The following is a 23,728-nucleotide window of genomic DNA, read 5'->3' on the forward strand; positions in this document are numbered from 1 at the left end:
GTGATCTTCTTGTCTTTTGTGTATCAGAAGAACACATTTTAAAAAGAGCTGCTCAAAGAATCAAGGATATAGAAGTACAAAATGATCTAGCTATCCTTAGTAAGGTTGGTAACTTGAAATGGCTGAGAAAATATTAAAGTTCAATTGCCCAAACATCTTAGGGTGACATTTACATGAGCGAGATTTGAATAGCTTGAGACAATGGTCAGATATGGGACATTCCATTCTATACCCTACAATGAGCATCTCTGCTTTTATGGAATGGTAGAGGTAGAAGACCTGGCTCACATCCTATTTGATTGTTGCCTGCATAAGAGAGACATGTAATTTGGTCTATATACTAAATGAATGACCCATTGGGAACCCCATATGAAAATAACTTACCTTATGTGTGGCCAGAATTTGAAAGCAACATTTAATACGACACAGTAGTTGAGCAAAATGGTTCAGTTGAGATCGGCATATGTGGGACTGATTTGGGGCAGATTGTAGGGATGATCCTGAAATACTATTTTATTATATTTATATATTAAATTATTGTATTTTATTCAAATTCCATTTTACATCGTATTTATTAGATTTTAGTAACAATTTGTGTTTGGAACTCTACCCTCTGGGATAATCAATAAAATAAAGTAACAATGAAAACAAGCATGGTCAGTCTTAGATACCTGGTCAGACCTTTTTTATTTTCTATTTTTATTTTTAACTTTCATTTTTGACAGACAGACAAATCTGAGGAAGTAATGAATGCCAGAACCTCCATTACTTTAACTTGTTTTTAATTTTTTTAAAATGTTTGCTGCATTGTATCAATCAGTTTCACTCAAATTAATGTCCATTTATCTTACATTAATGCAATAAATGGATTTCAGGCATTGAAAAACTTATTTGTAACAAAAATCTCAAATTTAGATATATATAAATTTGAGATTTTTGTTACAAATAATAAGTTTTTCAATTGCTTATATATATATATTAGCAATTTTGAGTTGAGCAAAGAAATTATTGTGAACCATTTCAGAACCATTTCTTCTGTGTATGTGGTACTTTACAAAATTAGATGTGCTGTATTTATTTAAATAATCTGGACACTAATGAATCTCGGTTGCATGAATGATTCTATTTATTTTTATGGTAATGATCATGAATGTAGGTTTCATTTTTGTATTCTGTTTTGTTGCCTTTAATCCTATTTGCACTTGTTAGAAATAAGCTAGTTAATGCTTCAAAATGCTTTAAATTAATTTCCCCCCTAAATCAGGCTGACTTACATTTCAGCATTAATTGGTGGAAGCAACAAAAAGATACAGTTGGATCTCATCAACATCTAAGTTTTCTTTTGAGAGTATTTTCTCTGACTTTGAAGATTGATTTTTCTGACTTTCAAGATTGTTTAATTTTTTTTATTGTCCGTTTTTTTTATTCATGACTTTTTGGAAAATTGTGAAACACTTTTTTTTACAATTGAGCTAAATGACCAGAGACTGTTGTGCAAATTGTAAAAGTGTACCAGTTGCAAAGCAACTGAATGATGATGTGACTACAGTATCCTATGCCCCAAATGCAGAGATTGAATTTTTTTCAACCATTATAAATTTGAATGAAAAATATAGATGAATGGATTCATAGGTAGGTAGGTGGGTGGGTGGGTGGGTGGATGGATGCACCAATTTTGCATTTAAACTTTCTAGTTTTGAAATATTGTTAAGCGCATACCGTATTTTTCAGAGCATAAGACGCACCTGAGTGTGAGACGCACCTTAATTTTGGGGAAGAAAATAAGGAAAGGAATCTGCTTACCAGGTATTCATCTGGCTAGCGTTCTTAGTCTGGTCAGATTCAGCACATTATTTTATCCCCTAGTTAGGGCTTTAAAAAAAACTTTATTCGGAGAGCTTAACAATGAAAGAGCTTCCAAGCCAGTAAGAGCTGGAAACATCATTAGCACCTGGAAAGAATTTGGAACAAGTAGAGCAATGGAAGAAAAAACCTGCAAAGACTTAGGGCTTGGAAAACATTCTCTGCAAGGTAAGAGCTAGGAAGATCGTTAGCAAGTAGCTAGCGCTAGGGGTAGGGAGCTTCTTTTAGGGAAGAAACATTCTTCGTACAGAGAAACTACGAAAGAGCTTGCAGGCGGGTAAGAGCTGGGAAGATCGAGTTAGAGTTGGGGGGAAGCTACATTCAGAGTATAAAATGCAACCAAATTATCAGCTTTTTTATACTCTGAAAAATACAGTGTGTGTGTGTGTGTGTGTGTGTGTGTGTGTGTGTGTGTATATATATATATATATATATATACATGTGACATATATATATATATATATATATATATATATATACACATATAATATTTCAAAACTAGATGTATATATATATATACATATAATATTTCAAAACTAGAAAGTTTAAATGCAAAATTAAAGCAAATATAGAAAAATAAGGAACTAAAGTTTAAAGTAAATTGAAATAATCACTAAATAAAATACAAATCAAATCAATAAATAAATAAATAAAACAGTAAAAAGGGACTACGTTTCTTTGTTTCTACTAAAAAAATTTGGAGGTTTTGTTAAAAATAAAAATCATTTTGGTGACTAATGGCTGTACTAAGAAACTGAGCAAAAACGTATCTCCTATTTCTAGGGTGAGTAAAGTTTTGGAAATTTGTGGACTAATATGCCTATTTTAAAGCATACACTATATTTTTTTTGTATTTCATAAATTTGCCATTACAAACTGGTGGGAAATTACACTGCTACTTTTCTGCAATTATGGGACCTCTAAGAGGCACAAAACAAAGGTGCGGTTGCAGATTTTCCACCCCTACTGTATGGTCATTTCCATTATTTTTCATTTTGTGGTTCTAAGGAAAACAGTATTTTTCATATCAATAAATTATGACTTGGTTTTGATACTGCTTTACTTTTTCTATTTAAAAGGGCTTTTTAAATATTCTGGGGGAAAAACTGCTGAAGTCATTCATACTGAGAAAATAGCCTTGCAGATTATTACTCCTTATTTTGACGCATTTTAATCTAATTAAATTAATAAACTGGTTTTGTATTATCATGTCTCAATTGCCTTTGGAAGGTTAAATCCTTGTTATTCCACTACTTGAAATTTATCTGGAATGGCTTTTTAAGTGAATTATCTACTAGCATTTTATTTTTTTGTTTAGTTTTAGAGAAAAATAGACAGGTATTTTGGATTTGTTTTTAGTAAAATTTGTAGCAGTACTAAAGAGTAAAACAAAATAATTGCTCTGAATCAATAGCAAATTATTAGGATTTGCTGTCTAAAATTGCTATTTTAGCTAATTCTATCGTTGTTACATAATTGGTGTTTAGGCTATAATGAACAAAGTAAATTTGGTTTAATATGCATGTGCAGCCCCACGACTTGCCATCCCGGAGTGCCACCACCACCTCTTTCAGCCCCAGAGCAACAGCAGCTGCGTCTACAACAAGGACTTGCCCACTCCTGCTCTGGAATTGAGCGGTTGTACTAGATCCTCTTACTGCAACAATAGGATATGTCTAATTCAAACATAATTTATAAAGATTTATGGCGGCAGAAAAGAAGTATTTGCTAAATAAATAAGAGCAGCGGTACAAGAGAAATGGGGGAGGCGAGCTCAGATTTGGAAATCCTCTGGCACAGTCCAAAGATAGAATTATGTTTCATAATTCAGTGGTCCACGACAAACTACTCCTAAAACTCAAATCCTATGGCATCTCAGGATCCCTCCACAGCTGGATTACAACATTCCTATCAAACAGACAACAAGTGGCCAAAATAGGAAGCACCATATCCACCCCCGTCCCAGTTAAAAGCGGTGTTCCCCAAAGTAGTGTACTGGAACCAACGCTCTTCATTCTCTACATCAATGACCTTTGCGATTACATCACAAGCAACTGTGTCCTCTTCGCCGACGACGTAAAACTCTTTAACACCACCGATAATACAACTACTCTCCAAAAAGACCTGAACTCTGTTTCTGAGTGGTCTAACACATGGCAACTCCAAATCTCAACTAGCAAATGCTCTGTCCTACACATTGGGAAAAAGAATCTGAACTCCAAATACGAACTGAATAATCAAATTATCACAGATAACCCCCCACTCGGTTAAAGACCTCGGTATGCTAATAACAAAAGATTTAAGTGCCAAAGCCCACTGCAACAACATAGCCAAGAAGGCTTCAAGAGTTGTAAACCTAATCCTATGTAGCTTCTGCCCTGGCAATCTCACACTACTCACCAGAGCTTACTCGCCAGACCCATGCTTGAATACAGCTCATCAGTTTGGAACCCATATCGCATCTGAGACATTAACACCCTTGAAAATGTCCAAAGATACTTCACCAGAAGAGCCCTTCACTCCTCCACTCAAAACAGAATACCCTACGAGACTAGACTTTCAATCCTGGGCCTAGAAAGCCTAGAACTAAGACGCCTTAAACAAGATCTAAGTATTGCCCACAAGATCATATGTTGCAATGTGACTACTTTAGCTTCAACCACAACAACACAAGAGCACACAACAGATTTAAACTTAATATTAACCGCTCCAAACTTGACTGTAAAAAATATGACTTCAGTAACCGAATTGTCGAAGCGTGGAACTCATTACCGGACTCCATAGTGTCATCCCCAAACCCCCAACAGTTTACCCTTGGATTATCCATGGTTGACCTATCCAGATTCCTAAGAGTTCAGTAAGGGGCGAGTACAAGTGCACTAGAGTGCCTTCCGTGCCCTGTCCTATTGTTCTCCTATATCTCCTATACCTTTCTTCAATTCCTATATCTCTTCTTCTATTCTTTCATTGATATGTTCTATTCCTATAACTTCTATTCTATTCTTTCTTAGATATATTTTACTATGAGTATATCCTCTATAACCTTCATTATGTATTTTACTATATGTATACCCACTAAAACCCTCATTGTGCATTGGACAAAATCAATAAATAAAATAAGCCAATTTTGTGCCTTTCTTTAGCCTGCTTGGGATCCTCGGCCTAGTCCAAATCACTCTTTCCAGCCTCTCTTCCTTCCTCCCCCCCCCCCCCCACTCCCCAAATTCAGGCTGCTCTTCTACTTTTTTGAGCAGTCAGCTCTCTCACCCACACAGTGCAAAAATGAAGAAAAGGCTAAGGCTGGGGCCAGCCTGCTGCCTGCCTCTTCCAGTTACCATGACAATACATTTACTCCACCTTGGCTTGGGCTCCTACCACTTTTATACTCTTCTGGAAGGGGGGTGGGAGAATGGGTCTGCCTCTCTGAGTCTTGTGGGGTAAGGCAGTTAGGCATGATAAAAGTCTCCTGTTGTCTAAAAAGCTAAGTTAAGAAGAGTGACACTACTCTTTCCGAATTGCAAGAAACAGGGACTATGCTTTTTCACTCTGTGGATGTGCAGAGGGCTTTGTGAATGCGCAGAGGGTTAAAAACAAGAAAATATTGATGTCCGAGTGGGTAGGCGGAGCCATCCCCTGCCGCCACTACCAGTTCCCCAAACCACCAGTGCCCATTGCTACCGGTACGTCTAGATCAGCACCATTTCACTCCTTCCTTCACACTTTTTAAAATGAAAAATCCCTAAAAAGCTTTTGCTTCTTTCGGTTATGTTTATTGTTATTTACTGAATTAAAGTGTAAAACTAATGTTTTTGTTTTTCACAATTGTGGAATTTTTATATTATATTATTTTTCAACCTAAGATGCTAAGATTGTTCTTATGAGCTACTCAGAGAGGTTTGAAGGGTATTAGAGCACAGAGGTGTTAGTAATCTATTTATCCTGTAGTATTTTATTGTAGCATTATTAAAATGTAACAAATAAATTTTGATATTACTCTTGTTTTGGAGATTATCCAAATCCAAATTAATCTTGTCCATCTGCTATTTTGCAGTAGCTACTAAATGACTAAACTGCTAACTAACTGCTACCAAGTAACTAAATAATCATGAAATTTATCAGAATCATAGTTGGAAATTTTAGAGAGAGATAGGTTTGCTGCAGGACAAAATTTCCTCAGATGTTTGTATTTCTTTTTATTAATACACAGCATGGCACATAATACTATAACACTTAGCAGAATTGTGGCTTTTAGCAATATTTTTATATGCTAGTTGAATTCTCTTCAGAATCAGAATATTGATAGATCATTTAATACCCATATGTTCCACAATAAGACAAAAGTTTAGAAATGGTAATTTGTACATCTCAGATTTTATTGATTCTTCTCAGAAGCCATGAGATTTGATGGTGACATTTAGCTTTTAAAGTAATAATGCATGTCTGCAGGTAATTTTTATTATATTATTAGGAAACAAAAGATGAAGATACTGCATGATTCAATTTGGGGAGTACCTGAGTGGCATGAATAGAAGTGGACATTAATATTGTTTATTAATCTAGAAATAATAGGACATCTGGAAATTGTCTTTGCAGAGATATTATAATGAGTATTTAGCACAGAATGAGGCATGCCCCATTTTGTCAAGGCAACAGATTATTGTATGTGAGGAAAATAAAAGAGCTGAAATGAATTTATGCCAAGTTTAATCCTTATTTTTCTCACAGCCTCTACAGATGACAGCACAGAAGAGAAGAAAAGTGCCTCTCTTCACACTGGTTTAATTGTTGGGATTTTCATTCTGGTTCTGATAGTAGCTGCAGCAATCCTTGTGATTGTTTATATGTATCATCATCCAACCTCTGCAGCTAGTCTCTTCTTCATTGAGGTAAATTGTATTTTTCATCATTGGTCCATAGGAGGGGTTCTAAATTACCTTGTTGCCGATTCATTTCTTCCCATGCTGAGTGACCACACCATGTGAGCGTGCTGCACAGTACTGAAAAATACAATTTTTAAAAAAGATTTCAACAGTGCTGCAAACCTGGCTTCTGCGCATGCTCAGAAGAAAAAAATTAAGAATAAATTTAAAAATGGGCATGCTCACGGACCAGAACCAATCAAATGGGTTCCGTGATGTCATTGTGACATCACCAGCATGTTGCTGCCAGTTCGGAACCCACCTCTCTTCCCCAGCCTACAGCATGGTGAAAAGCTAGCTTTTATCATCTGCCCTGAAACAGTGCAATATTTTCAGACACCAAGCCTTTGTTTTTGCCTGGCACGTTGTTATTATCTGTGCTAAATTTACAGGTTGAGGGCATTTATTTTATTTTTTATTTTTATTTATTCAATTTTTATGCCGCCCTTCTCCTTAGACTCAGGACGGCTTACAACATGTTAGCAATAGCACTTTTTAACAGAGCCAGCATATTTCCCCCACAATCCGGGTCCTCATTTTACCCACCTTGAAAGGATGGAAGTCTGAGTCAACCTTGAGCCGGTGATGAGATTTGAACAGTCAGCCTCAGTGGCCTGCAGTACAGCACTCTACCTGCTGTGCCACTCCGGCTCTATTATGTATATTTAGTTAAATGATGTGTTAAATAGCAGGGAGTGTATCTTGATCTGATACGGCATGGAGCACTTCATCATGATTCCACCTTCCCAAATATTTTGTGATAAAGACAACTTTTGGGAAATGGCTGATTTTTGTACATGATTGCTGAAAACAACCTTCCCCCACTCCTTCCAACTCCCCCCTCCCAAGACTTTGATCCATCTTGGAAATAGTTTGTCATGAGTTCTGTGTGTGATGATGATCTTACTGACAAATTTAGTTGTCATATTTATACAATCCACAGTCATATAGAAATAATCCATATAACTCTGAAGTGAAACTTCTCTGATCTCATATGTTCAGCTGTGCCAAGGGTGGGTTCTCCTTACCTTCGATAATGGCTTGGGGTCGTGCTGGAGGTGTGTGTTTTGCATGTGCACATGACTATAGCGAGCATGTGCACCCCATCGCTCCTGGGTTAAAGTCATCTTGAGCATGCACAGATGGTTATTTCCACTTACATTTGGCTCCGGTGGGCAGATTTCAAGCTGGAGGACTGGTACGGGGGCATGTCCAGCCAACTATCACTGCCAGTTTGGCGAGTGGGAGGAAATTCCCCCTACCAGTTCTAGAGAACTGGTCCAAACAGGAAGGAACCCATCTCTGAGGTGGCCTCTCCTAATTCCAAAGGCTGTCTATTGTAACATTTCTCTTCAAAACATCTGGGAGTGCCTATGATGGACAAATGTCCTAAGTGCAAATTTACCCTTCCTTTCTCTTATATATAAAACTACTTATACTCTAATGTATTTTTATTAAACAATATCAACATCAATTATATCTATCCTTCCCTTTATTGTCTTTAAAAGTGATTTGGTTAAAATATTTCAATAGATATTTTCTTTTTTCTGTAATATATACAGTATATGTATACTCAACTTGACATCAGAGTTCAGGTAGGTTCGCCGAACCCGAACCCCAACACCTCTGGACCGGCGGGAGGTGAAGCACTGGGGGGGGAGGCAGCGATGGGCTACGAACTGGAACGCTAAATTGCGCTCGCCACCGCAGCTCATAAGTTCTTGCGGCAGAACCTGCCTCCCGAGCCGTCTTGCCAAGCAGGAGGCAAAGCGCTGAAGGGGGGAGTGTCAGGCTTCATCAAACGGGCGATGGCCAGGAGCCGCCGAAATGAGAGAGAACTAGGGGCAGGGATTTTCGGTGGCTCCCGGCCATCGCCCGTTTGATGGAGCATGACAGACACACCCCTCCAGTGCTTCGCCTCCCGCCAGACACCTCTGCAGGATTGGCAAGCCAAAGCTCACCGCCTCCACGTCCCTTGAGCACTGGGCCTTTGTTTCGACCGCCTCCATCCCATCCTGTGCCTCCAGTTCCCTGGCCCCACAGATTGAGAGCTTCTCCTCCCCCATGGGCCGTTCCTGTGGGGCTGGCTACATGGGCGACAGCTCCTTTCTGGCAGCGGCGGATGGAAAGGCGACTGACATGCTGGGCACACCCATTCTCGCCTCCCCAGCCAGCAACGCCTCTGGAGGCAGCCCGCTCAGCGACCTCAAGGAAGAAAAACAGGAGCAGCCGCAGCAGCAGCTTGACTCAAATAACCCAGCCACGAACTGGATCCACATTTGCTCCGCCAGGGAAAAGCATTTCCCTTACAACAAATTCCAGACTCTGGAACTGGAAAAGGAATTCCTCTTTAATTTGTACCTCACCTGAGAAAGGCGCTGCAAGGTGGCGTGGATTTTAAACCTCACGGAGAGGCAGGTTAAGATCTGGTTTCAGAATCGAAGGATGAAAAAGAAAAATACGAATAAAGGGAAAAGAGACATAAAGGAGACTTAAGGCTTCCGGGTGGTGGGGAGAAGGTCTTGGTGAAAATATTGTAGCATGGGGCTTTTGCTTTCTTGTTTTAAGGAAGCACACAAACACATGTGTATGTTCAGAAGGGGGGTGTCAGGCTCCATCAAACTGGCGATGGCCGGGAGCCGGACCCCACCTCCAGTGCTTGCCTCCCGCCAGATGCCTCTACAGGATGGGCAAGCTGGAGCCCACCACCTCCGCATCACTTGAGCACAAGGCCTTCACTTCGACCACCTCCGTCCCATCCTGCGCCTCTTCTCCTCCCCGCGGACCTTTTCCGCGGGGCTGACTACATGAGCGATGGCTCCTTTCTGGCAGCGGCGGACAGAAAGGCGACTGACGGGCTGGGTGCGCCCGCTCTCGCCTTCCCAGCCAGCAACACCATCCTCAGCCCAGCCATTGTCTGACAGGTGCCCACCGCGGTGTTCAAGCGAACGCCGAACCTGAACACGGACTTTTTTAAAAGTCCGGGTTCGGGTTTGGTATGCCGAACACCGCAAATCTCTGCATGGACCCGAACTATGCACTACTTACAGCCATTCATTTAGCAACACTTTCAAAGTTACAATGGCACCGAAGTGTGTGTGTGTCTGTGTGTATTCGTATATGAATAAATATTCCCCAATTCTCACATTTATAACTTTTGCAGCATCCCTGCAATCAAATTTGGGCAATACAAACAACATAGAATTATTATGGTTTCAGAATCCTGGAGTCATAGGATCACCATCTGTAACCTTCCAGAAGGTTCTGACAAGCAAAATCATTAAATGAATCTGAGAAGCCAGATTTATTTAATGACTGCATGATTCATTTATCAACTTCAATGATACACTTAACCATGGCCCAAAAAAAGGTTAAAATGAGGTGGTAGTCATCTAACAACTGCCTTGCTTAGCAACAAAATGCTGGTGTAACTTGTAGATATAAATTGAGGGCCACCTATATAGGAATAAGTGTGGTACTTACTATTCAGAACAATCCCAGTACTGTGAATTGTTTGTGCCCTGTCTTCTCTTCTAGCGTCGCCCAAGCAGATGGCCTGCAATGAAATTTCGGAGAGGATCTGGACACCCCTCATATGCTGAAGTGGAACCAGTTGGTGAGAAGGAAGGCTTCATTGTATCAGAGCAATGCTAGGATTATTCTGTGACAAATCACCAGTACTGGCCTACTGGTGTGAGAAGTTTATTCTGCCTCACATTTTAAAAGAGAAACTTGAAGCTGCTGTAACCTGAGCAAAATAGCTTGGATTTCTGGAGAAACCACAAAAGGGAGGGGGACTAAATGATGACCCTTTACAGAGTGTTTTGTTTCAGAGCCATCTGGCATACAATATTCCAGAGACATATCTCTGAAGCACTTACAATCTGAAAATAAAGAACACATTTGCCATAGTTTTTTTTTAATTTCAAGAAAATATATAGAATAATTCAGAAAATGTACCAACAGCTTTAATTCAGAAGAGTGCTTCCCCCACAGTATTTGATGCAGCAAATTTATTTTGTTTTTAACTTACAAGGTGGGGTTTTTTTTCATGTCTCTAGGCAATCCCATAACTGATTAATCTGTTGGTGAGATCAACTGGATGCAAATAACATAGATTTGGTCACTATCTGTATGTCCATGAGTACTATCGCTTTAATTTTCCAGTGTGTAGCTATAAAACATCAGGAAAAAAGTGCTTCTTATATTCTGTAGGCCTTTAAATTGTAATTGGTTAATCACAACTATAGTTCTATAGTTGACAAAACACTAGATAGATTTTTAAGCTTTAGAAAAACAGAACAGAAGAAGCAAGAATGTTTTTCACTGTAGTGAAAATAGGCTCTCCAAGGGGAACTTATAGTGAAATTGTATTAATATTCAATTTAAATATTCGCAGGAGGGAAATTGGGGTGCATGGGTATGTATCACTTAGTTAGAAATAAATCTCATTGAGCTCAATGAGACTTATTACTGAATAATTACATACAGTGCATTTAGAGAAGGAATTTGTTTTTAAATCCAGATGATGGCTACACCATAAGCACAAGTGCTTGTAAAAGGATGTGGTTTCTTTAAAAAAAAAAATATTTTTATTGTTTTCAAAAAAAGACAAAGACATACAACATTAAACATTTAAGGAGCTGCCATTGCTCCGCTTGTCGTAGAAGTCTAACTAATACAGAATATAAAAAACCCTAACTGTTACCAGATCTATGCAGAAATGCCACACGTGTAAATGGTTTCAATCACTTAATTGCAGCTACTCTTCAATTTTGAGAATATTCTTGCAGATAAATCTGGCACAGAGTATTGGATTTCTATCTTTTTGGCATTACTTATACCCCAGAAAGGTGGTCTAAAATAGAAGAGGTAGATATTTCATTGGTATTGGAAAAAGAACAGCCTTGGAACACAGGAAAAAAAGAAAAACAAACCTCAGTACATCCACATATTTTCACAGTCCTCCAAGAGCAGTATTTTTGCACCAGTGCCCTTCTTCCCTGGGAAAACATGAAACATGTTTCAGTCCTTACAATTTCATGTAGAGATATCGTTTCACAAGGCAGGCTCTTGTGGATGTTGAGAGTGCATTGCTTTTGTCATCCTAATGATGGAAATAGATTGCATTGCTGCTTATTTACACTGAGTTGTAAAATAGTCCTTAGTATTAAAATAAATGTTTATGTTGCATAAAAAGAAGGTGGTTCATTTAATTACAGGGCCCTAATTTTGACTGCCTTTCAGAACTACAAAATATTTTTTACAACATCCCAATGAAATAATTCTTCTGATGAGAAATAGAAATGTACCCTGAGATCTGAAAAATTATTAATTTTTTTTTTTTAGATTTTGCATGGATAAAATTCACCGTTTGTATTTTTACACACAGAGTAACAACCCTACTTGGTTCATAGATGGGTATTATCTGCAGCTTCAGGTTTCAAATTGTTCAGTCACTTTGTCGGATAGCAACTTTATAATACGATTGTTTACATTTCATATCAGTACATCTATGGTTCTTGTTTTTTAAAAAAACAACAGACTATAACACCATGATTTTTACTTGTTATTTCATTCAGTAAAAAATACGATTATGTATTTTCCTGTATTCATTTTTTTAATTCTGTTTAAACTGGTTTACTATGTATTTAGAATGTGCAAACCCTGCTACTTAGGGAATGGTACTGCCAGAATAGCATGACCAAAACAATCTAAGTGGCTTTTGTTTTCAAGGCAGAGCCACTCTTGGGATATTGCAAACCACTTCTGGTTCAAATTAATTTTCAGAAACTTCTAGACCATCCCTGAAATAAGGGTTTGGCACATCATTGCTATGTAGTCACAGTTCATCAAGAGCATTGACTTGTGGCTGCTAAAAACCCAGGGAGTTGTAGCCCAGTACACCTGGAGGGCACCTAACTGGAGCAAGGTGATCAAGAATATATTTATAAATTTTATTTAAAAGAATTTATAAATATCATTGTAAGTATTATTATATAGAACCAGTTTAGACTAGTTTGATTAAAACATTGGTTTAGTAACCAGAACGCTGTGAGTTCTAGTCCCAGTTTAAGCATGAAAGCTGACTGTGTGACTTTGAGTCAATCACTAATTTTAGCCTACTCCATCTCACAGGATTGTTATTATGGGAAAAATAGGAGGTAGGAGTTCAGTGCATATTTTTAAAAATGGAAATTAAAAATGAATAATAAAAATTTAGAAATAAACCATATTGGCTTTACTGTGAAAATGTTAAAGCTCATTTCATTATTCTTATCTCTAAACAATTTTTTCCATTCCCTGACCACAAAAAAGGAAATTTCTTTGTTCACTTCTGTGAGAAAGGTTCCAGGTGAGTAATTGTATTAAAGTTTCTTCAAGTTTAGGATTAACTAGATCAATATTGCTCAACATGGTGCCCTCCAGCTCTTTTGGGATTATGGCTTCATTATTTTAGCTTTGAGTGTGTCATCGTTCACAGATTAAAACCATGTGCATTTAAGTCAGCATTGGCTAATGTATAATCTTCAAAACACTTGCCTGGAACCACTATCATCTGTCACCATTGGCCATGCTGGTTAATGTAAGTGGAGGTTCTTTAAGCAACACCAGCATCCTTCATCTAAGTGAAGATAAGCTCTATAAAGTTCCCCTTGGGTCTCATATAACATAGTGGTAAGTATTGTGGGTATCCTGGCATCATGACTGATTATATCAATTTTTTTGATACTTTATTCTATTGCACTGCTATAATGCAGCAAAAGATGCATTTTGGCATCAGTATGCTATTTCCATGAATGCTCATTCAGTGTGGTTTCAGAAATTATTGTATGTAATTATACAGAGGGATATAAATTTCATATACAGGGAGCAAATGCAAGGCTGTAGTCAAGATAGTGGCAATGTTGGCCATTTTTATTTGAATCAGGGACATAAAAAAACAGCAGAATCTCAATTATACTATCACTATCATTATTTTAACTTTAAAATCACATCCTGTGGATGCTCCTGAATAGTTGGTGCATTCATTTTGAAAACGAATGAAAGACTAAAGAGGTACTTATTTTTTATAATCTAATTGAACAGCAAACTCCACAAAAGGTAAACTAAGCAAAAGAACATTTCTCTCTGTATTTCTGTCTATATGTGTGTGTGTATGTCTCTTCTCTTCATTTCGATGCATTTTTGCAATTTTGATTGATTGAGTCATGGTTTTGCAGTGGTCATCAAGCCTGCAACTCTGCAAAGTTTACTGGAGAAGAAGGAGGAGAAGACGAAGAAGCAGCAAAATGAATAGGTTGAAGCATCACTGTAGCTTCACAGAATTTTAACAAAAACTGACTCAAAGGGACCAAAAAAAGGGAGGGAGGAAAATAAAGTTTATCTCCGTGGCAGAAGGATCTGTGACTTCATAAGTGTGTGCCTATTCAATATCCTGTTCAAATTATACTTGTTGGTAGGTAACTTCAAAAGCCCTGCTTCCAAATGTTTTTCCTAATTTAGTGAAAGAAAGTTACAAAAGATTAAGGACTTATTATCCATTTCATACTGTATAGTATATCTGCCAAGTTCAATAGAAAAAGTTCTTAATTTTAGGAGCAGTGCAATATTTAATTTAATTAACAAATAATATACCTGCAGGATAAAAACTGGCCATATACTTTATTATAATCTAAGAGACTCAGGAAAATTTCTTATGATGTGCAGTTTAGACAAAAGGTTTGCCAACATGTAGCCAATTTTGTATATTTGGTGTGATCTTAAAATGAAATGTCATCTGACCAAGAAACTTCAAGATTCCCCTAGAGGTTTGCAGTTCATGGTCATTGATTGACAGTTGTAGAATGCACAACTGAAGTTGGAGAAGGCTGGTTCAAACAAAACCTAAAGGGGAATAATAATGGTTTTTTAAAAGAAATAGGAACGTGGTTAGGTAAAGGGAAAGTTGAATAACAAGTCCCCCAGTTATTTCCCAATTCCTGAAATTAACTTTAAAGACTTGCTGTCTTTAAAGCCTACTCACAGCTTAATTAAGGGGGAAACTGAAGGGGGTAGAAATCAAAATGATGGTGAAAGGACAGAGATACAGAAACAGCTAGAAGCAATTTAAAAAGCAGCTACATGAGCCTAGAAATAGATGCCACTACTTTAATGGTTTAAAGAAAATCACTTTATAAATACTCCCTCGTGTTTCAAAGTATGCCTTTTGCGGGATTTTCACACATATGTTAGATGATGATTCATCTGTTGATTCAATCTCAGGAAAGAAGCGCTTTACATTCTGAAGAAAATATTTTACTAAGATCTCCCTTAAAGGAGTGAGATCTGATGCCACCTCAGGTCTCCAAGACAATAGTAACTTACTGCTTCTAATCTCACTCACAAGAGAAATTTTTTGGCTGAAATGTTTGCTTTCTGAGGTTTTCCATTATCAAAAGGGTTACTGTTGAATGTGAAAAACATAGCTTTTATATCTGAAAATCTTTTATTATTGTTACCAGTTCAGAACAAGAAACACATAATGGGAAATTTCTATAACAATCACAAAGATATAACAAGTTTGAAAGAAAATTGCTTCGAATGAAACATTTATAAACTATTGGCTTGCTCTTATTCAGAAGCAGAAATGAATATGCCAGTGTTTCATGTATAGGTTTTAGGTGTGACATTTATAAAATTTAAATTTCCTATCATTCAGCACATTGTTGTTACAATTTTGTGGTTAGTTCTGTGGCTTTAAAAACCTTTAGCAATGGTGGGTTCTAAATTAGTTTGCCACCAGTTTGCACACGCAACAGTTCTGCACATGTGCAGAAGTGTCCCAGGCAAGTGGGTGAAACCTCCCTCACTGCTGCAGCTACCATTGATGAAAACTGGGAGCAATCCACCATTGACCTTTAGCAATTAGAAATAGATTGAAATTTTGGACAGAAGCCATCAGAAATTCTGCTATCATGTTCCCTAACAGTTTCATTTTATTTGGAAATACAAGAAAATATATCTTGTCTCTTTCTGATTTATCTTAAGAAATCAAATGAAAGAGGTCAAATTATAATTAGATGAGTGACTGCCCCAAATTGATTTATTTCAAAACTGAAATATTTTAAAACTTGAATATTGATGAAAAACAAAAATTATGAGATTAATTGGTTTTTGCTATCTCCAGAACATGTATTCATTTTTATCACACCTTTCCTTCAGAAATAAAAGACAGATCAACTTTCATTTCAACCCTAGCTACAAATATTCTCCTTTATTGGTAATTCTCTATTCTTTCCAGTTGATATGAGATATCATGTCCTATTCAAAGCAGCTAACACCTGAGAATTGGGCCAACATATTAATCATTTATGTTCAATCTCTTTAACCAATAGATATATTCCTATAAATCCTCTGATTCCAAATTTGAAATCTTGAGAAATACATTTATTGCAAAGTGTACTTGGATATAATCCATATTCTACTTTACCACACTGCTTGCTGAATTCTGTTTCTTTCTGTGAAGCAAAAATTGTAATGAAATTACATTTGGTAGTCTTGTAACTCTTTGATTATTTTTGTTATAATTAAAGAGCTGGTCAAAAATAAAGAACCCTTTCATGTACCATTGTATAAGTTCACAAACTGTAGAAACATCCCCCCCCCAAAAAAAATATTAAAATATATTTTTCTAAACATTAAATGGCCAGAATCTCATATCTGTTGAAATTGCTTGTGGGAACAATCATCTTTAGAAATTGTGGCCAATTACTTTTATTAAGGTTGAATGCTCAGCCAGCCTGATGTTTAGATTCTGAGAATTTGATTCTGAGCGGCTCAAGGTTAATTCAGCCTTCTATCCTTTCGAGGTTGATAAAATTGGAACCCAAACTGTTGTGTGGGTGAACAATATGCTGACTCTGTAGATCGCTTAGAGAGGACTGTAAATAAAGCAGTGTGTTCTGCCCGCGTGTCTCAACCGCCTGTAATTACAGGGTAATTAGTCCAGGAAGACACACACCACACGATAAAAGGAAAACCCAAAAGTTTTTATAAACAGAAAAACAGAAATAGCTCCCTTTTTAAATGTCAAAGGGATTTTCTGGTACACACAAGGCACAGGTTAAATGCAGTCCAATTGCTCACCCAATAACTGGGAAATTGAGTCCAATTCTAAAATCTAGAGAGTCCAGACACACAATCCTGAACAGCAAAAACTACGATCTTGATGAAACAATGAATCAGTTAAACTGCCATGAGGCTAAAACACCAGGCTGCACTTTTATCTGTAGCACTAATTACAGCAGCCCCACCTAACCACAAGTGGCCTCATTTTCTCTTGTAATAATCCTTCAGTTGTTGTCTCCTATGCATCACTCTATGCGTGCATGGATGTGTCATTAATTCTTGTTCAGAACCCAGGGATGATACAGATGACTGATCTCCTCCTGGGCTGTCTGCCAAACTCCCCTCTTCCCTGTCACTCACGCTTCCTTGGGCAGAAGAGATTTCGTCGGCAAATTCTACTGGGAGCAAAACAGGCCTGCGGCATGTCGATGTCTCCCCTGCATCCACCTCCACATTCCTTGGGGCAGGAACTGGGCCAGAGCTAACCACAACACAGTGAAGCAATATATAAAGTCTATTATTGCTATTATTGCTATTGAAACATCCACTATCCAGACTTTTTTGTCTTATCCACAGTTATTAAGTCAATTCTAAAGTCCCAGGGCACTTTGATTTGTTATTATTTTATTTGATTTTTTTATTATTTGTTCATGGTGTGGTCCCACCAGTTCTTGCTTGCAGACAAATGATATTTCTTGCAAATATTCCAATACACCATTGTTGCTACTTTGTCATGTAGCAATTTTGTCATGTTTGTAGTCAATTTATGTAGTAATTTTTTAGAGCAGTTACTTAAATTATCCACTATTTCTTCAGCTTCTTTGCAAAGGTGGAATTTGCTGTCTATTGTTTTATTTTGTATGCATTTGTTCTTAAGGTTTGGTCTTGTGCATACTCAGATGCCTAGAAATAGCAGTGGTCAGTAGAAACATCAGAAACTTTGTGCAAAAATTAGTGATACAATAGAAGACACAGTTGCTGGTTAGCCATTATAGTATGAGAAAGGAGACATCAAGGAGATTCACTGTCATCACTACCGATTTTCATTGCATTGATTATATTATTTAATTTTAGAATTAAGTACCAGCTAATCATGTTGTCATGGTCCAGTAAGTGTTATGTTGAAAATCTATGAATTAAAAAGTAGATTCTTACATAAGGCTCTTAGTTCTGAAAGTGCTAATTGAAGAGTGATGTTGGCTAACGATTTGGAATATAAATTTTGATTGAAATGATTTCCCACTTCTATGACATTAAAGAGATCCGCAGAGCTTGCTTTAGGAATAGAATTTTCACAGTAATGGCTATATTAATAATTTGTGCATCAATCTCAGCTGTTCTAATCAATACAAGTAATTTCATTCAAATTTCAATAACATTGGACATTTGCCAAATTGATAAAATATCTCTTATCTTTTGCCATGAACAGTACAAACAATACGGAAAAAAATGACGATATCTTGTCTGCCTGCACCATACTCACACTTCAAGCATCCATTTTCTGTTGATGATGCCTAGGAAACATCTGCTCCCTACAAAAAGATGTACACAAAAAATAATTATAATTACTTATATTAATAATTATGTATTTATTATTATATGTAATTATTATAATTTATGTATCTCTGTGTATTTGGATTCTGTGCTAGTCAGTTATCCCAGGATAATTCCTGACATTCTCCAAGTGATCTTTAAACTATAGATAAGATTGGGAGAAGTTAGAGGATTGAAATCCAGACAAACCAGGTTTCATTAGGCTGACTTATAAACAACTATTGAATACTGTAAATTGAAATGGGTGATTTTTTTATTTGCAGTAAAGTTACAAATTTTACCAAATAAAATCCAAAGAATATGTCATGTTATCTGCTCCTTCAATTTCCAGAGTGTCCAAACGTCCAAAAATTGACCAGTTTCATAAAATGGGAGAATTCATTAGTGTTATAAATTCAAGCAGGTTGTCACCCTTTCAATGTTGGCTGCTGGCCTACTTTATTATTGTTGCTTTTATTGTTGTTATTTGAAATTACACCACATCTGGTGCATGTTCAATGTGATAAAATACTCTAAAGAAGATTAATCAGTGAATAGATTAAAATTGTAAGCCCCAGCCTTTGGAAACAGGTGTGCACATTTCACACAAATTAGTCCAGATTGCTCAGCCACAGGATCTGTCATTCAAAGTCTTCCCCTAAGATGGCTATTATAAATTGAATGCATTTCTAAGTAGTTGGTAAGGATGATATCAATTTACATCTGGTTAGAGCAATGTCTTAAAATGATCCATGGCCAAAAACGTGAAAGGAAGGCCATTAACGAAAGCAATTAGTAGACCTTTCTGGAAGTAGAGCAAACTAGAGGAAGCTGTAGTTTGATGGAACTGGGTTGCTTAATTTGTGGGGGTTTTTCTTTTTAAAAATGGATGGCTTCTGCCTGTTAGAGTTGATGTCATAACGAAACACAATTAGAATTAGGGATTGGCCATTAGGTAAATTGGAATTAGGCAAAACAAGAGAGTAACCCATTATTTACATGTTCTGTCTGGGTCCCCCCAGACACCAACACCAACCAAAAAGAGTAGGCAGACACACTGGTAAAAAGCAATGGCAGTTTATATATTTCAAAGCAAACACAGGTAACAAAAACTGTTCTTACAGACAGGAACTCTAAGAAGCTTCACAGAGGTTTCACAAAGGCCAGGCAATAAAACAGGATTCTTGCTGGCAAAAACAACGCTGGAGATAATAAAACCCACGCCTCCCCCAAGTCTTCCAGACTTCTAGGCCACAAGCCAAGATCAGAGACGCCAAGAATCGAAGCAAGGTCACAGGACTCCCAGTTGATAACTCTCCCCAAGACTGTAAGGGCGGGCCTGCCTTTTCAACCCTGCTGAGGAGAACCACACCCAAACCCAGCTGTTGCCAATTCAGGGATGGAAATACCTTTCTAATTGGCCCCGTCTTTGAGCTGCACGTCGCTGCCTCATGTCTATTATAGCCTGTGCGTCTTCATCCAATGAATCCAGGCTACTAGCTGGGGAGAGGCCCCCCCGGGGGTCTCAGGCTGCTCTCCCTCCTCCTCTTCCTGACGTTCCTCTCCCCCATCTGCCTGGTCCTCCCCCTCCTGTTCACTGTCCTACTCCTCTGGGCATGGATCCGGCAGAGCTCCAGCCGGTCCCTGAGGAGCCTCAGGCTGAATCACAATATTAGGTAAATTGGAATTGGAATTAGGCAAAACGAGAGTAACCCATTATTTACAGGTATATGTTTCTTTGTTTATTAAATTTATGTGCCATGCAGCTCACTCTCCAAAGCAATTCTGGGCAGTTTACAATACAATAAAAATATAAAAACATTTCAGATTTAATAAGACTTAGAGAAAACAAAACATTTTAGACAAAAGTGGGTAAAGAGAACAAGTAGAATAAATTGGAATTAGGATTTTCTTTTTCTGAGTAAGAATTGAGAACTTTTGTGAAATACTACAATTTTTCTTTGGTAGTTTTCTTTTCAGAGATAAAGGTAACATTTATTCAGTTTTATACCATAGTACAACATCTGTTACATACACAAATACTTCTATATTTGCATTTCTGGCTTTCCTTGTTACCATTCTATAGGCAGGCTGAAGCATTTACTTGAGAATAGATGTATGGTGATCCATCTAATTTGCAGTGTACCTCTGGGATTTGGAAATCTGCACTCCATTATTTGTTTCTGCACTTGCGCAGCTGTTTCTGTCTGCCCAAGATCCTGCACACGTGGAGATTCAAGACAGGGTTATTCATGACGTCCCCCCCCCCTCTGAGCTGGTGGGCTGACTGCACCCAGTCCCCTGTCTGTATCTTCCTCCTCACTGCCTTCCTCTGACTGTGATTCGGTTTTACTGTCCCAAGGCATCTGGCAACCAGACTGGCCTTCTGTAAACAAATGACTCCCACTGTTCCACATCAAAATCCCCAGTTACAGGAGCTGGCCTGGAGCCAACCCTAATGGGAGGGGGCAGTGTCTTTCAGGCTTGCAAGACTGATATCAATCATTTGAGTTAATCAAGACAACCCATTAATACTAAAGCTACCTTCATAATAAGTTTATATTAACAGAATCTTCCAAGTCTGAAAACAATGTTAAACTTCCTCTTATTTGACCTTTGCTTAGTCTGTGGCTTCTCATTCTTCCTATAGAAAATTAAATAGAGTTTGCATCATGATATCACAATGCTACTTTCATCGCTCTAAAAATGTCTAGGTTTTTTGCCTACTGCTTTATGAAGCATCTAGTAAGTGAAAAAGTTGTGTAATTCTACACATTATTTGACAATCTCTTCTGAAATCTTCAATACTTAAAAGGGGATTCTGAATACGCTATGCACCCAGAACATGCTGGTCCAAGACTGAAAAAGAACTGGAACAAGAAGGTACTTAATTTAATGCCTTATTTCAAAATAAAGTATTCCTCCCCAAAAAGAAATATGCATATATCTATTAGACATTGTGCCAGTATAAGAATCATAACTTCTATCATAATCCCAACAATTGGACAAATGGCCTAAAATGTCAAAAATAAGCAATAGCAATAACAATTAGACTTATACACCACTTCATAGTGCTTTACGGTTCTCCTAAGTGGTTTACAGAATCAACATATTGCCCCCCAATATGGGTCCTCTTTTTACCTAACTCAGAAAGATGGAAACATTCAGACCACTAACTCAACCTTGAGCTGCTCAAAATCAAACTCCTGGAGTGAGCAGTGAGTTCCTCTGAAGTACTGCATTCTAACCACTGCACCACCATGACTCTTAAGAATGTATATCCTTGCCTAATAAAACTCTTAAGAAGAGCTTTAACACAAAGCCAGTCCAATTAGTGCAGTAACAATAATTGATTTTTTTTTAACTTGCATGTTTCTAGTATTTGTCCCAACCCATAAAGGCAATAAGCCCATAATGGTTGGGAAAATTTAAAACTATATGAATGCTAAAAATAAAAAAAATGCATAGACACATACATTATATACTATCTTCATTATTACTACATACATAACCAGAGGGCCCCCTTGTTGGCATATGATTAGATATATGAAGCTATACAAACTTTGCAATGGACTGGAAACGTTCACAAGCACCAACATTTTCCTTCAGTCAGTTACAGAATTTCTCTCATCTCTGGTTAATGGATTCATGAGTTGACATTAGGAAAACGTCTCCCTGCAAACCTCCCACAGGAACTTTTGAAGTGTGACAATCAATGTAAACACCCTTGACATTTCCTGGAAAAAAGTTGGGGAAAAGAAATCCTCAATCTGAGTATTGTATTGGCAGTTCTGTGTTAGCAAATACTTCAGAAGAAAAGGATTTAGGGGTAGTGATTTCTGACAGTCTCAAAATGGGTGAACAGTGCAGTCAGGCAGTAGGGAAAGCAAGTAGGATGCTTGGCTGCATAGCTAGAGGTATAACAAGCAGGAAGAGGGAGATTATGATCCCGCTATATAGAATGCTGGTGAGACCACATTTGGAATACTGTGTTCAGTTCTGGAGACCTCACCTACAAAAAGATATTGACAAAATTGAACGGGTCCAAAGACGGGCTACAAGAATGGTGGAAGGTCTTAAGCATAAAACGTATCAGGAAAGACTTAATGAACTCAATCTGTATAGTCTGGAGGACAGAAGGAAAAGGGGGGACATGATCTAAACATTTAAATATGTTAAAGGGTTAAATAAGGTTCAGGAGGGAAGTGTTTTTAATAGGAAAGTGAACACAAGAACAAGGGGACACAATATGAAGTTAGTTGGGGGAAAGATCAAAAGCAACATGAGAAAATATTATTTTACTGAAAGAGTAGTAGATCCTTGGAACAAACTTCCAGCAGACGTGGTAGATAAATCCACAGTAACTGAATTTAAACATGCTTGAATTTAAACAGTAACTGAATTTAAACTGAATTTAAACATGATGGAATTTATCCATCCTAAGATAAAATACAGAAAATAGTATAAGGGCAGACTAGATGGACCATGAGGTCTTTTTCTGCCGTCAGACTTTTATGTTTCTATGTTTCTAAAAGAAAATATGTCTTAAGAAATAACTGTGGATAAGTGTTGAAACATACACATTTATATCATGAAGGGAGAAAAATATGGTTGGAGATTGCACTGAAGATGGTGTGTGATTATTTCACTCTCAATCCTTTCTTGTACACTTTTTCTTCCATTTTTTCCTCAGTACCCTTGAGTAGCAATTAGACTGTACTGCTAGCAAACTCACATAAGTCTGGGTTGGCAGCAGCCCCCTGGACCTTTGGCAGATATCAAACTTATTTTCTACAACAAACCAGAATTTGTTTTGAGATCTACTGGAGGTATATTGATCTGCAGAGTTCTTTTGGAACTTAATGTTAATCATGGGATTATAAAATCAACCATAAAATTCCTATCGGGAAATCCAGCTCCACACTGTCTGTCAGATAACTTCTTAATTGCTTCTGTGCAGTCTCAAAAAACATTTAACCTCAGAAACCAGTGAGATGATGGAAACCAGCTATTCTTTCCATGCACAGGAAGCTAAGAAAATTACAATGCCCAGGCAGTTTCCTTTCCTGAAAAAAGTTTTAACTAACTTAATTGATAATTATTTAATTAAAATTAACTTACATATTTTATGTCCCTAATCCTATATTACAAATTACAATGGAGGTACATAAGAGGCACTTAAACCATGATACATTTCTGAATGGCTTTATGCTCACAGTCACTCATGCCCTCACCACCTCGAGGCTCGATTACTGTAATGCTCTCTACATGGGGCTACCTTTGAAAAGTGTTCGGAAACTTCA

The 23,728-nt window shown here is 37.5% G+C and overlaps 1 protein-coding gene across 5 annotated transcripts in view; it reads left to right on the plus strand.

Annotated features, from left to right (window-relative positions):
* PLXDC2 (plexin domain containing 2) overlaps window positions 1–14,182 on the plus strand; it is a 365,033-nt gene extending 350,851 nt beyond the window's left edge. For 3 of the 5 annotated variants that reach the window (XM_070726234.1, XM_070726236.1, XM_070726237.1), the window contains 3 exons: window positions 6,589–6,749; window positions 10,320–10,398; window positions 14,006–14,182. In XM_070726234.1, the coding sequence (XP_070582335.1) occupies window positions 6,589–6,749; window positions 10,320–10,398; window positions 14,006–14,082 (317 nt within the window). In that variant the 3' untranslated portion in view covers window positions 14,083–14,182. Of the gene's footprint in view, window positions 1–6,588; window positions 6,750–10,319; window positions 13,374–14,005 lie in introns of those variants that run through there. The other 2 variants (XM_070726235.1, XM_070726238.1) reach the window with 1 other exon arrangement.
* The last annotated feature ends 9,546 nt before the right edge of the window (window positions 14,183–23,728 follow it).

This window comes from Erythrolamprus reginae, chromosome Z, assembly GCF_031021105.1.
Source record: "Erythrolamprus reginae isolate rEryReg1 chromosome Z, rEryReg1.hap1, whole genome shotgun sequence".
Classification (NCBI taxonomy): domain Eukaryota; kingdom Metazoa; phylum Chordata; class Lepidosauria; order Squamata; family Dipsadidae; genus Erythrolamprus; species Erythrolamprus reginae.